Source organism: Oncorhynchus kisutch, linkage group LG29 (assembly GCF_002021735.2).
Source record: "Oncorhynchus kisutch isolate 150728-3 linkage group LG29, Okis_V2, whole genome shotgun sequence".
NCBI lineage: Eukaryota > Metazoa > Chordata > Actinopteri > Salmoniformes > Salmonidae > Oncorhynchus > Oncorhynchus kisutch.
In genome coordinates, this window is record NC_034202.2 from 35,792,069 (window position 1) to 35,807,668 (window position 15,600).

The window sequence follows — 15,600 nt, forward strand, 5'->3', positions numbered from 1 at the left end:
CACCTTGTGCTGGGGACAATGAAAGGCCACTCTAAAATGCCACAGATGTCTCAAGTTTTGAAGGAGCGTGCAATTGGCATGTTGACTGCAGGAATGTCTACAGAAGCTGTTTCCAAATCATTTAATGTTCATTTCTCTACCATACAATACCTCCAGCATTGTAGAGAAATGGGCAGTACGTCCAACTGGCCTCACAAGTGTATGACATCGTGTGGGTGAGCGGTTTGCTGATGTCAACGTTGTGAACAGAGTGCCCCATGATGGTGGTGGGGTAATGGTATGGGCATGCATAAGCTACAGACATAGTACACAATTGCCTTTAATCTATGGCAATTTGAATGCACAGAGATACCGTGTCAAAATCCTGAGGCCCATTCATCCGCCGCCATCACCTCATGTTTCAGCATGATAATGCACGGCCCCATTACGGAAGGATCTGTACACAATTCCTGGAACCTGAAAATGTCCCAGTTCTTCCATGGCCTGTACACTCACCATGTCAGCCATTGAGCATGTTTGGGATGCTCTGGATCGACGTGTATGACAGTGTGTTCGAGTTCCCACCCATATCCAATAACTTCACACAGCCATTGAAGAGGAGTGGGACAACATTCCACAGGCCACAATCAACAGCCTGATCAACTCTATGTGAAGGAGATGTGTCATGCTGCATGAGGCAAATGGTGGTCACACCAGATACTGACTGGTTTTCTGATCCACCCCCCTAACTTTTTTTTTAAGGTATCTGTGACCAACAGATGTATATCTGTATTCCCAGTCATGTGAAATCCATAGATTAGGACCTAATGAATGTATTTCATATTTTTTTGTTCAATACAGATGGCTACATCCTACAGATGGCTACATCCAAGTATTGTTTGATTTGCTTGCCATCTATAGTGGTGATGACAGGAGTCTGACTGTTTACTACAGGAAGCTTTGTGTTTTATTGTAGTTGGAATGAAGTGTTGTGTTGTATAACTGTATTCAACAGTTACTTATAGACTGTGTAGAGTGAGTCTGTATGCTGAGTGTTTTTTTCAGACTGACCCTGCATGACCCTTGACCCCCGACGTCACTTATTGATTGGAGATGATTGATTTCATCTTCACTGATTATTGACCTTATCTTCATATCTCATTTAAACCGTTCACCCCCGCTAAATAAGGATGTCTTATCAATCAATCACATGTATTTTATAAAGCCCTTTTTACATCAGCAGTCTCAAAGTGCTTTACAGAAACCCAGCCTAAAACCCCTCAGAGCAAAGCAATGCAGATGCAGGCTATGAGAGTCTTCTAATATATACAGCATCTTCTACCACTGTAGAACAGAGAGACAGACAGGATAGAGTGATAACAGCTGAGAGACAGACAGGATAAAGTGATAACAGCAGAGAGACAGACAGGATAGAGTGATAACAGCAGAGAGACAGACAGGATAGAGTGATAACAGCTGAGAGACAGACAGGATAGAGTGATAACAGCAGAGAGACAGACAGGATATTTGATAGAGTGATAACAGCAGAGAGACAGACAGGATATTTGATAGAGTGATAACAGCAGAGAGACAGACAGGATAGAGTGATAACAGCAGAGAGACAGACAGGATAGAGTGATAACAGCTGAGAGACAGACAGGATAAAGTGATAACAGCAGAGAGACAGACAGGATAGAGTGATAACAGCAGAGAGACAGACAGGATAGAGTGATAACAGCAGAGAGACAGATAGGATATTTGATAGAGTGATAACAGCAGAGAGACAGACAGGATAGAGTGATAACAGCAGAGAGACAGACAGGATAGAGTGATAACAGCAGAGAGACAGACAGGATAGAGTGATAACAGCAGAGAGACAGACAGGACAGAGTGATAACAGCAGAGAGACAGACAGGACAGAGTGATAACAGCAGAGAGACAGACAGGACAGAGTGATAACAGCAGAGAAACAGACAGGATAGAGTGATAACAGCAGAGAGACAGACAGGATAGAGTGATAACAGCAGAGAGACAGACAGGATAGAGTGATAACAGCAGAGAGACAGACAGGATAGAGTGATAACAGCAGAGAGACAGACAGGATAGAGTGATAACAGCAGAGAGACAGACAGGATAGAGTGATAACAGCAGAGAGACAGACAGGAAACAGTTTCCTTTGATCCGGCTGGCAGAATAGGACAGACTAGAATACAATAGATACACACATCCCATTAATTAATCGATCAATCAATGAATCATTCTCTTCTAATTTGTACATTGATTTAAAACTGGCAACTGACCTGGATTTAAACCCTTCAAAAGAGCAAACCTCAGGGCAACAGTAACAAAGATAAAACACCTGGGTAGAGAGACACCTGGGCCCAAATCAACCCTCAAACCCTAATATGCAGTTGTGGAGATCTGAGAGGATTGGATAGATGTAATTGATAATGTAATAGTTCCATCTTGTTTTCTGATATGCTAGGTCGAATTTTCACCATATCACTTTATACCAATTACATCTAATTTTATAAGGCATAGGGCTTGGAGGTTTTAGGGATTGGGGAATGGGCCATAGAAGGAGAGAGGGAGATTTTAGGCCACGGACACACTGGTAGTGTTTGCGGGCCGAGAGTGCCTAGCACCTCTGAACAGAGTGCCAGCCGTAACTTTTAAACCGACTGCAAACCAATTCTACAGGTAGAATAATGTGAAAATAACGTCAGTCAGACGTCCACCAGCTTGTGGTCCCTAAAACGTACGGCAACAAACGGCAGATGAACGGCAGATCAACATTTGGTGCGGTGTGTGTGTGTGGTCCCTTGGAGTGGGAGCCCATCCTATCAGGTATATTCTGGCCCATCCTTCACTCCACAGGTGTACCTGCTACTCTCCTCTCCATCACTCCACAGGTGTACCTACTACTCTCCTCTCCATCACTCCACAGATATACCTGTTACTCTCCTCTCCATCACTCCACAGATATACCTGTTATTCTCCTCTCCATCACTACACAGATATACCTGTTACTCTCCTCTCCATCACTCCACAGATATACCTGCTACTCTCCTCTCCATCACTCCACAGATATACCTGCTACTCTCCTCTCCATCACTCCACAGATATACCTGCTACTCTCCTCTCCATCACTCCACAGATATACCTGTTACACTCCTCTCCATAACTCCACAGATATACCTGCTACTCTCCTCTCCATCACTCCACAGATATACATGCTACTCTCCTCTCCATCACTCCACAGATATACCTGTTATTCTCCTCTCCATCACTCCACAGATATACCTGTTACTCTCCTCTCCATCACTCCACAGATATACCTGTTACTCTCCTCTCCATCACTCCACAGATATACCTGTTACTCTCCTCTCCATCACTCCACAGATATACCTGTTACTCTCTCTCTCTCCTTTCCCGTACTGCTCCTCTCCCGTATTAGGAAGGGAGGGAGGTAGGGTTGGAGGGAGGGCGGGTGGGAGGGGCAGATGCAGAGTAGAACACTCCAAAAAGTCAAATGAATTATACATTTAGAAATGAAAACCTCAGAGACCTCAGACTGACTTTAGATTGGAATGAGACTTGCTCCGCTCAGAGCGTCATAAATCACTTTCACACACACGCCCGCACACTAACACACACACACACAAATACACACACACATATACACAAACACACACACACACACACAAAAATGAGAAGGGAAAAAAATGATATGATTTGTGTGTGTATCTGTGTGTGTGTGTGTGTGTGTGTGTGTGTGTGTGTGTGTGTGTGTGTGTGTGTGTGTGTGTGTGTGTGTGTGTGTGTGTGTGTGTGTGTGTGTGTGTGTGTGTGTATATGTGTGTGTGTGTCTTGCCCCTGCAGTTTGACATCCAGCAGATGTCCCTGGACGAGCTGAAGCAGGTTCTGTTTCACGCATTCCGAGACCACCTGACGATGAAGGACATCGAGAACATCATCATCAACGAAGAGGAGAGCCTCAACGAGACAGGGAACTGCCCCGAGTACGAGGGAGGTGAGAGAGGGAGTCGGGGGGTGGGGGGTGACAGAGAGCAGGGTAGAGAGAGAGAGAGACACACAGAGAGAGACACAGAGAGAGATAATACTAAAAGAGAGAGATGGTAGAGAAAGAAATGGAGAGAGAAGAGAGAGAGACAAAGAGTTTAGTATTTAGTCTTTTATTGGGAACCCTGATTAGCCGCTACTGTTCCTGGGGTCCAAACAGGAAACAGAACAACAAATAAAATACATAATATAATATACATAATACTACATAATATAAATAACATACATAATATACATAACACTACATAATATACATAATACTACATAATATAAATAATATACATAATATACATAATACTACATAATATACATAATACTACATAATATACATAATATACATAACACTATATAATATACATAACACTACATAATATACATAATATAAATAACATACATAATATACATAATACTACATAATATAAATAATATACATAATATACATAATACTACATAATATACATAACACTACATAATATACATAATATACATAACACTATATAATATACATAACACTACATAATATACATAATATACATAATATAAATAACATACATAATATACATAATACTACATAATATAAATAATATACATAATATACATAATACTACATAACATACATAATATACATAATATAAATAATATACATAATATATATAATACTACATAACATACATAATATACATAATATAAATAATATACATAATATACATAATACTACATAATATACATAATACTACATAACATACATAATATACATAATATACATAATACTACATAATATAAATAATATACATAATATACATAATACTACATAATATACATAATACTACATAACATACATAATATACATAATATACATAATACTACATAACATACATAATATACATAATACTACATAACATACATAATATACATAATATACATAATACTACATAACATACATAATAATATAATATACATAATACTACATAATATACATAACACTACATAATATACATAACACTACATAATATACATAATATACATAATATAAATAATATACATAATATACATAATACTACATAACATACATAATATACATAATATACATAATACTACATAACATACATAATATACATAATACTACATAACATACATAATATACATAATATACATAATACTACATAACATACATAATAATATAATATACATAATACTACATAACATACATAATAATATAATATACATAATACTACATAACATACATAATAATATAATATACATAATATACATAATATACATAACACTACATAACACTACATAATACTACATAATATAAATAATATACATAATATACATAATACTACATAACACTACATAACATACATAATATACATAATACTACATAACATACATAATATACATAACACTACATAATATACATAATATACATAACACTACATAATATACATAACACTACATAATATACATAATATACATAATATACATAATACTACATAACATACATAATATACATAACACTACATAATATACATAATATACATAATATACATAACACTACATAATATACATAATATACATAACACTACATAATCCTACATAATACTACATAATTCTACATAATATACATAACACTACATAATATACATAATATACATAATATACATAATACTACATAATTCTTCATAATATACATAATATACATAATACTACATAACATACATAATATACATAATACTACATAATATACATAATATACATAATATACATAACACTACATAACATACATAATATACATAACACTACATAATATACATAATATACATAATATACATAATACTACATAACATACATAATATACATAACACTACATAATATACATAATATACATAATATACATAACACTACATAATATACATAATATACATAACACTACATAATCCTACATAATATACATAATATACATAATACTACATAATATACATAATATACATAACACTACATAATATACATAACACTACATAATATACATAATATACATAATACTACATAATTCTTCATAATATACATAATATACATAATACTACATAACATACATAATATACATAACACTACATAATATACATAATATACATAACACTACATAATATACATAACACTACATAATCCTACATAATACTACATAATTCTACATAATATACATAATATACATAATATACATAATACTACATAACATACATAATATACATAACACTACATAATATACATCATATACATAACACTACATAATATACATAATATACATAACACTACATAATATACATAATATACATCATATACATAACACTACATAATATACATCATATACATAACACTACATAATATACATAATATACATAACACTACATAATCCTACATAATACTACATAATTCTACATAATATACATAACACTACATAATATACATAACACTACATAATATACATAATACTACATAATTCTACATAATATACATAATATACATAATATACATAATACTAAATAATATACATAACACTACATAATATACATAATACTACATAATTCTACATAATATACATAACACTACATAATATACATAACACTACATAATATACATAACACTACATAATATACATAACACTACATAATATACATAATACTACATAATTCTACATAATATACATAACACTACATAATATACATAACACTACATAATATACATAACACTACATAGTATACGTAATATACATAATACTACATAATATAAATAACATACATAATACTACATAATATAAATAACATACATAATACTACATAATATAAATAACATACATAATACTACATAATATACATAACATACATAATATACATAACACTACATAGTATACGTAATATACATAATACTACATAATATAAATAACATACATAATACTACATAATCCTACATAATATACATAATACTACATAATATACATAATACTACATAATATAAATAACATACATAATATACATAATACTACATAATATACGTAATATACATAACACTACATAATATACAGTGCCTTGCGAAAGTATTCGGGCCCCCTTGAACTTTGCGACCTTTTGCCACATTTCAGGCTTCAAACATAAAGATATAAAACTGTATTTTTTGTGAAGAATCAACAACAAGTGGGACACAATCATGAAGTGGAACGACATTTATTGGATATTTCAAACTTTTTTAACAAACAAAAACTGAAAAATTGGGCGTGCAAAATTATTCAGCCCCCTTAAGTTAATACTTTGTAGCGCCACCTTTTGCTGCGATTACAGCTGTAAGTCGCTTGGGGTATGTCTCTATCAGTTTTGCACATTTAAAGAAAACCCTCTGTGTTCTATTAGATAGGTAACTCTCAGAGAGAAAGAAGAGGAAGTGAGGAGAGTGAGAGATGATGAAAGAAGGAAGGAGAGAAAGACTGCTAGTCTGCCACGGCCAGACAAAGTTTGAGGAGAGAGAGAGAGAGAGAGAGAGAGAGAGAGAGAGAGAGAGAGAGAGAGAGAGAGAGAGAGAGAGAGAGAGAGAAGAATAGGGCCAGTAACCAAAAGGTTGCTGGTTCGAATCCCTGATCCAACTAGGTAAGAAATCTGCTGATGTGCCCTTGAATAAGGAATTTAACTGTAGTTCGTCTTGTCACTCTGGATAGGATAAATGGTTGAAATGTAGGGAGCGAGATGAAGGGATTCCAGTGAAGGAGAGAAAAGGAGGGTCTGGGAGAGAAGATAATGGAAGAGAAACAGGAGTGGAGTGAAGAGGGGAAGGGAGAGAGAGAAGAAACCAAAAGTGAAATTGGAAGCTAAACCAAAGATTATCTTCCTCTCCTTCTGCCCTCTCCCTCAATCCTTCCTATCTCTCTCTCTCCCTTCCTCTCATGTCTCTATCCTCCTACCCTTTCTTCTTCCTTCTCTTTCTCCGACTGGGAATTCAGTCTGTCGGACTCCATTAGACACATCTCTGTGTGTCTGGGTTACTGTCTCTGTGTGTCTGGTCTGTGCTGCTCCAGGCTGATGTCTGGGCTGCTCCAGGCTGATGTCTGGTCTGCTCCAGGCTAATGTCTGTGCTGCTCCAGGCTGATGTCTGGGCTGCTCCAGGCTGATGTCTGGTCTGCTCCAGGCTAGTGTCTGTGCTGCTCCAGGCTGATGTCTGGTCTGCTTCAGGCTGATGTCTGGTCTGCTCCAGGCTGATGTCTGGTCTGCTTCAGGCTGATGTCTGGTCTGCTCCAGGCTGATGTCTGGTCTGCTCCAGGCTGATGTCTGGGCTGCTCCAGGCTGGTGTCTGGGCTACTCCAGGCTAGTGTCTGTGCTGCTCCAGGCTGGTGTCTGGTCTGCTTCAGGCTGATGTCTGGTCTGCTCCAGGCTGGTGCCTGTGCTGCTCCAGGCTGGTGTCTGGTCTGCTCCAGGCTGATGTCTGGTCTGCTCCAGGCTGGTGTCTGTGCTGCTCCAGGCTGGTGTCTGGTCTGCTCCAGACTGGTGTCTGGGCTGCCTCAGGCTGGTGTCTGTGTTGTTTGTGATGGTAACAAACATAGACAATGGGACTACCTATTGTTCATGTTTTCAGTTACATGGCTCTTTTTTCCCAAAGAAAAAGTCTCTGGAAAAGGAAAGCGGAGAGCAGACTTCATCCTCTCTAGTCTTTGGTTTTCAGTTATGTTTTCTCTGGGGGAACTCAGTGCAGAGAGTGTATTTGACCAGTTTGTGATGTTACCAGCATGGGGAATGGGAGGGGAGGCATAATATGAAATTATCATAATTTAATGTAATAAGTGACTTAAGTTATACTTCTATTTTTCTCCTCTCCTCTCCTCTTCCCCTCCTCTTCTTCCCTCTTCCCCTCCTCTTCTCTCCTCTTCCCCTCCTCTTCTCTCCTCTTCTCTCCTCTTCTCTCCTCTTCCCCTCCTCTTCCCCTCCTCTTCTCTCCTCTCTTCTTTTATTCAGTCCACCCTAAGAAGAAGAACAGACAGACATGCGTGAGGAAGAGCCTGATCTGCGCCTTTGCCATGGCCTTCATCATCAGCGTCATGCTCATCGCGGCCAATCAGATGCTGCGGAACGGCATGGAGTAAGCCAATCACACTGTGAGCCTGGGGAGTGGGCCTTACAGTTAAATGACCTCACTTCCTCTCTCTGCAGCAAAAACAGGAAGACAGACCAGCCAGAACCCAAACACCTCTGTGAAGGACAACTATCTGTTATTTTAATGACGTTTGTTTTGATTTATATCATGAACAGTAAACAGACAAGAGAGTGCAAGTACTGAAGGACGCACACGGAAAATGTCATTTTCAGTGGAAAAAAAGACTAATCAAATCAAAAACACTAAGAGGACTTGATGAACAGACTGGACATGATACAAAGCAATCTTTTATATGTTGTGGGCATAAAGGGTTTCCTTTAATTTCTGTATCAGAGAAGGCCACCCCTTTAAGAATGATTTTCTAACCACCCCTTTAAAATAAATGTTTTTTTTTAACCTTCTATTTAAAAGATCAATTGTCTAATCAAAAGCAATCTATTGAACATGCATCAGGTGCTTTCAGCCATTCCTAATTTTTAACTGAACTTTTGGTTCTGGGTTTACTTCAGGAGGGAAACATTACCTGACTAGCGCTTCTGCTGTTTAATGTTTTAAACTGTATCTAAACGTGTTAATCAGTTATTTTTTATTATTATTCTACTATCTTATATTTACATGTTATAGTCACTCACCTGTGGACATTATACCAATGTATGTTTACACTGTAACAGAGATGGTTCGCGACTTGAGGACAAACTCGTGTTAGCTCCCAGAACAAACCCCTAGGCTTTAGCTCAGCTGACTTCCATAGTCTTAAATCACATAGGCATCATTCTACACCTGACATTCCCTCCCTCACAATGTTGCTACAGTATAGTCTACTGTCTGTCTGTCTCTATGTCTGTCTGTATGCACTGCATGTGACTCAGTGGATATTTAAAGGCACTGTATGTATGTACAGTATTTACCGTATGTTGTGTCACTCTACGTGTCCATAGGGCGGTGTTCTGTGTCAACTGTCCCCAAAGGCTTGGAACATGAACCACCTGGCCTTCTTGGTCCATGAATAATAAGGTTGTGGTCTGAAATGTCTTTGACCAGGCCATGTAAAATTGCTTTTCATTCCAGAAAGTTGTTGTTTTCCCCCCTCAGCCCACGTTCACTCGCCTTCACAGATCTGACAGGACTGACTGGATGGATGAATGCAACATGGTGGAAAGTCCACCTCCTGTCCAATCTGACTGGATGGATGGATGAAACATATCCAATCTGACTGGATGGATGGATGAAACATATCCAATCTGACTGGATGGATGAATGCAACATTTTGGAAAGTCCACCTCCTATCCAATCTGACTGGATGGATGAAAGCAACATGGTGCAATCTCCAGCATTTATCCAATCTGAAGGCTGGTTTTCTTGGCACCTACTGTACCAGGGCCCATATTCACAAAGCATCTCAAGAGTATGACGGCTGTTCGAGGATCAGTTTTCCCTTTTAAATCATAATCATTAGGATTATATAGACAGGGAGGGGGTGCTGATCCTAGACTGAATACGGGCCCAGTCAGATGTCTTAGATCTGTGAAATGGACTAGGGGAGTGAACGAGGTAGGGCAGAGGAAGAGAAGCAACCTTTTATGATGAACTGCACACTCAGACCAGGACAGATCAAATATTTATACTAAAATATATATTCCATTACCTCTACATCAATATGCATGTAGCTACTATTTTAGTATTCCTTTCCTTTTGAGGATGAAGGTTAAAATCAATTCAACCTTTCCTATGGCCTTGATTTTAAATGTGTGTACTGTGTGTATGAACTACTGTCACATTTTACTTTCAGATTTATACTGAATTCTCTATTTATTCCAGCTATTAATCAAATCAGAATGCAGAGGGGAATATTTGGTCATAAATATGCAAATACAAGGTCACATGGCCATAATCACCACCGAGCTGTTTCATCTCTTTTACACTGCATTGTCATAGGACTGCATGACTCACTGAGGCCTGGGGACACATGTATCAAGCGTCTCTGAGTAGGAGAGGCTGATCTATGGACAGGATGGAGCTGATCAGTACTGCTACTCCTAAATACATACTGTTCTTCACACAGTAACGTGTTCAAGTCAAAGTATATCCATTTTCAGAGGTCTTTTCATTGTTGAAATGTTTTCACTCTCAATACCACATGTTTAGGCTACTATAATATATAGATATGTTTGGCCATGTAGTGTAGTTCTTCACACTCAAAGTCTGTCTCAGATATCTAAATATATTTATATGTGATTGCAGAGGAACATTCTGGCCCATTGGTACATTAGTCTATTATTGTTATAAGCCATTATGGTCCCTGACACCAGCATCTAATCGTAATGTGTATGTATATTAGTCATAGTTTTAATATTGTAAATGTTTCTGTCATATATTTTTCAACCTGGTAAAGGGGATGTACTTGGGCTAAGAGAGAGCGTCTATAACCAGCACTGGTGGTTTGGAGACCTGTGGTTTTGCGATCAATGGAGGCTGGTGGAAGGAGCTATAGAAGGACAGGCTCATTTTAATGTCTGGAATGGAATAAATGGAACAGAGTCAAACATTTGGTTTGCATATGTTTGATACCGTTACATTTATTCCATTCAAGCCTTTACAATGAGCACATCCTCCTACAGCTCCTCCCACCAGCCTCCATTGTTTGAGATTATATAAATGTCAAAAAAATATGTTTATGTATTACACAGAGATAAATCTAGAAAGAAAGAAAAACAGCAATATTAATGATGGTAACATTCAAATAAAGATATGTAGTCTGTATAAACATAATCAACCTGTGGTTATGCAATAAAATCTTTTTTATATATATAGAAACAAAAAAAAACAGTTCTGTTTTTCCAGGGAATGAATAGACCACTTCCCAATAGTCATGTTTTACGTGTATACCTTTCATAACTTGGCCACTGTGTGGCAGCAGAGGGCTGCATCCGACAGAGCTATAGATAAATGAACCATTATATTTGTACCTGTTTTAAGCCGCGTTTACACGTTGCACTAACATGTGAGTTTAGTGATCTGATAAATATGATTCAATTACTATCTAATCAAAGTTTGCTAAGTCTACATGTATTAAAATAGCTGTGTTTACACAGCCAAACCAATTCAGATCTTTTTTTGACTAATTGGTATTTTGACAAATCAGATCTGAAAAAGATCTGATGTGATTGGGCAAAAGACCAATTAGTGGAAAAAATATCAGAACTGGGCTGCTGTGTAAAAGTAGTTTGCAATTTATTTGACAGATATTCTTTCAAAATAATATTAATTTATGTATTTTAAGAAAATTACTAATGACATAAATCAATGGTGCTACCTATCAATGATTTAACAGGCCGGTATAAATGATGATTTCAATTGTTTGAACATCCAGATCTATTTACACTTGCTTGATATCCAGACACAAAGTGTTCCTGACTACCTTTGGAGGAGGTCAGGAAGATCTGTTCACAATCAGATCACAATGCGTCTTGGAATCGTCAACACCTGTCTTCAAATGTGGGCACTAGCAGAATGTGGACACAATCAGGACAAAAGGCACCAGGTATAAACGGGGCTTAAGTGTTGTGTGGAAAGGAGATGTTAGGACAGAAGCTCACTCCTACCAGCTGTCATCTGGGCATTCTTCAGAAAGTATTCAGACCTCTTGACTTATTCCACATTTTGTTACGTTACAGCCTTATTCTAAAAATGATTAAATTGTTTGTTTTTTCCTCATCAATATACACACGATATCCCATAATGACAAAGCAAAAATTGATTTTTTGATTTTTTTTTGCAAATGTATTAAAAATGAAAAACCTGAAATATTATATTTACATAAGTATTCAGACCCTTTAGTCAGTACTTTGTTGAAGCACCTTTGGCAGTGATTACAGGCTTGAGTCTTCTTGGATATGATGCTACAAGCTTGGCTCACCTGTATTTGGGGAATTTCTCCCATTCTTCTCTGCAGATCATTTTAAGCTCTTTCAGGTTGGATGGGGAGCATCGCTGCAGAACAATTTTCAGGTCTCTCCAGATCCGGTTCAAGTCCGGGCTCTGGCTGGGCCACCCAAGGACATTCAGAGACTTGTCCGAAGCCACTCCTGCATTGTCTTGGCTGTGTGCGTAGGGGTGTTGTCCTGCTGGAAGGTGAATATTCGCCACAGTCTGTGGTCCTTATAGCAAAGATCCACCCCCTCCTAGACGACATGACAAAACACAGGTCTTAGGAACTTACAAAGAAAAAACCTTACTTCAGAGAGAATATCCCCTAGTCAGACAGAGTGGGCTATAAATTATCGTTCAGTTTGGTCTCCTAAACAAAGCTCTTATCTCGTCCTTGGTACAAAATGGTGCCAAGACATTACCCCCACCCTATGATATATATCAAATTGTCATTTAGATAGAACCAATTCTAAATACAACCAATCCTGGACAAACTCACGGAGAGGAGAGTGACCCTACAGGTCAACAAAGAGGGAGCATAGAATGATTCCAGACACTGTCACCCTCCTTTCCCCCCATGAGAAAAGTAGGGAGTCACTGCCACACCGAAAAGATATGTTTACACATGATGACCCCTTGACCTCTCCCCTCTTTGTGGCCCATGCAACTCAGTCCTGACATAGAACAGATAACTGCCAATGGCCACCACTATAGTACAACAAAATACATTCTTATAAGAAATAACTCATAAGCATATCATGAAAATAACACATCTTATCTATGTTACCCAACTAATTCTGATCATTCCACAACACTCTCTGTACTTTACTCCGTTCATCTTTCCCTTTGATCCTGACTAGTCTCCCAGTCTCTTCCGCTGAAAAACATCCCCACAGCATTATGCTGTCACCACCATGCTTCACCGTAGGGATGGTGCCATGTTTCCTCCAGACGTGACACTTGGCATTATTTTATTTATTTCACCTTTATTTAACCAGGTAGGCTAGTTGAGAACAAGTTCATATTTGCAACTGCGACCTGCCCAAGATAAAGCAAAGCAGTTCGACACATACAACAACAGAGTTACACATGGAATAAACAAACATACAATCAATAATACAGTAGAAAAGTCTATATACAGCATGTGCAAATGAGGAAGGATAAGAGAGGTAAGGCAATAAATAGGCCATAGTGGTGAAATAATTACAATATAGCAATTAAACACTGGAATGGTAGAATGTGCAGAAGATGAAGATGCAAGTTGTGGTGTCTGGTTTCCTCCAGAGGTGGCGCTTGGCATTCAGAACAAGAGTTCATTCTTGGTTTCATCAGGCCAGAGAATCTTGTCCTTTAGGTGCCTTTTGGCAAACTCCCAGCGGGCTGTCATGTTCCTTTTACTGAAGAGTGGCTTCGGTCTGGCCACTCTACCATAAAGGCCTGATTGGTGGAGTGCTGCAGGGATGATTGTCCTTCTGGAAGGTTATCCCATCTCCACAGATGAACTCTGGAGCTCTGTCAGAATGATGGAGGCCACTGTGTTCTTGGGGACCTTCAATGCTGCAGACATTTTTTGGTACCCTCCCGATGATCTGTGCCTCGGCACAATCCTGTCTCTGAGAATTCCTTCGACCTCATGGCTTGGTTTTTGCTCTATAATGCACTGTCAACTGTTGGACCTTTATATAGACAGGTGTGTGGATCGCGTCCAATCAATTGAATTTACCACAGGTGGACTCCAATCAAGTTATAGAAACATCTCAAAGATAATCAATGGAAACAGGATGCACCTGAGGTCAATTTCGAGTCTCATAGCAAAAGGGTCTGAATACTGATGTAAATAAAGTATTTATATATATTTTTTTAGAAACCTGTTTTCACTCATTTACTTCTTTTTTTTAAATGTATCTGATATGGCTGACTTGTGGTTTCTACTGACAACTGAGATGTACAAACTATGGCATAAGGGGATGACAAGTGGATAAGAGGCAATCCGTCATTTGGATTAAGACATTAATGAGCGAGCTAGGACGGACATAGTCAATATAACAATTTGTTAAGCACTTTTGAAATGTACAGCTACAGAATTCTCCCTGTATAGACTTCTCCCTGTACAGAGTTCTCCCTGTACAGTGTTCTCTCTGTACAGTGTTCTCCCTGTACAGTGTTCTCCCTGTACAGTGTTCTCCCTGTACAGAGTTCTCCCTGTACAGTGTTCTCCCTGTACAGAGTTCTCCCTGTACAGAGTTCTCCCTGTACAGTGTTCTCTCTGCACAGTGTTTTCACTGTACAGTGTTCTCTCTGCACAGTGTTTTCTCTGTACAGTGTTCTTTCTGCACAGTGTTTTCTCTGTACAGTGTTCTCCCTGCACAGTGTTTTCTCTGTACAGTGTTTTCTCTGCACAGTGTTTTCTCTGCACAGTGTTTTCTCTGCACAGTGTTCTCCCTGTACAGAGTTCTCCCTGCACAGTGTTTTCTCTGCACA

The 15,600-nt window shown here is 38.0% G+C and overlaps 1 protein-coding gene across 1 annotated transcript in view; it reads left to right on the forward strand.

Annotated features, from left to right (window-relative positions):
* Nucleotides 1-12,016, forward strand: part of caln2 (calneuron 2) — a 63,109-nt gene extending 51,093 nt beyond the window's left edge. Inside the window, exons 5-6 of the mRNA XM_031808692.1 lie at nt 3,862-4,012; nt 9,054-12,016. Coding sequence (XP_031664552.1) covers nt 3,862-4,012; nt 9,054-9,181 — 279 coding nt within the window. The 3' untranslated portion in view covers nt 9,182-12,016. The remainder of the gene's footprint in view (nt 1-3,861; nt 4,013-9,053) is intronic.
* Nucleotides 12,017-15,600: the final 3,584 nt, after the last annotated feature.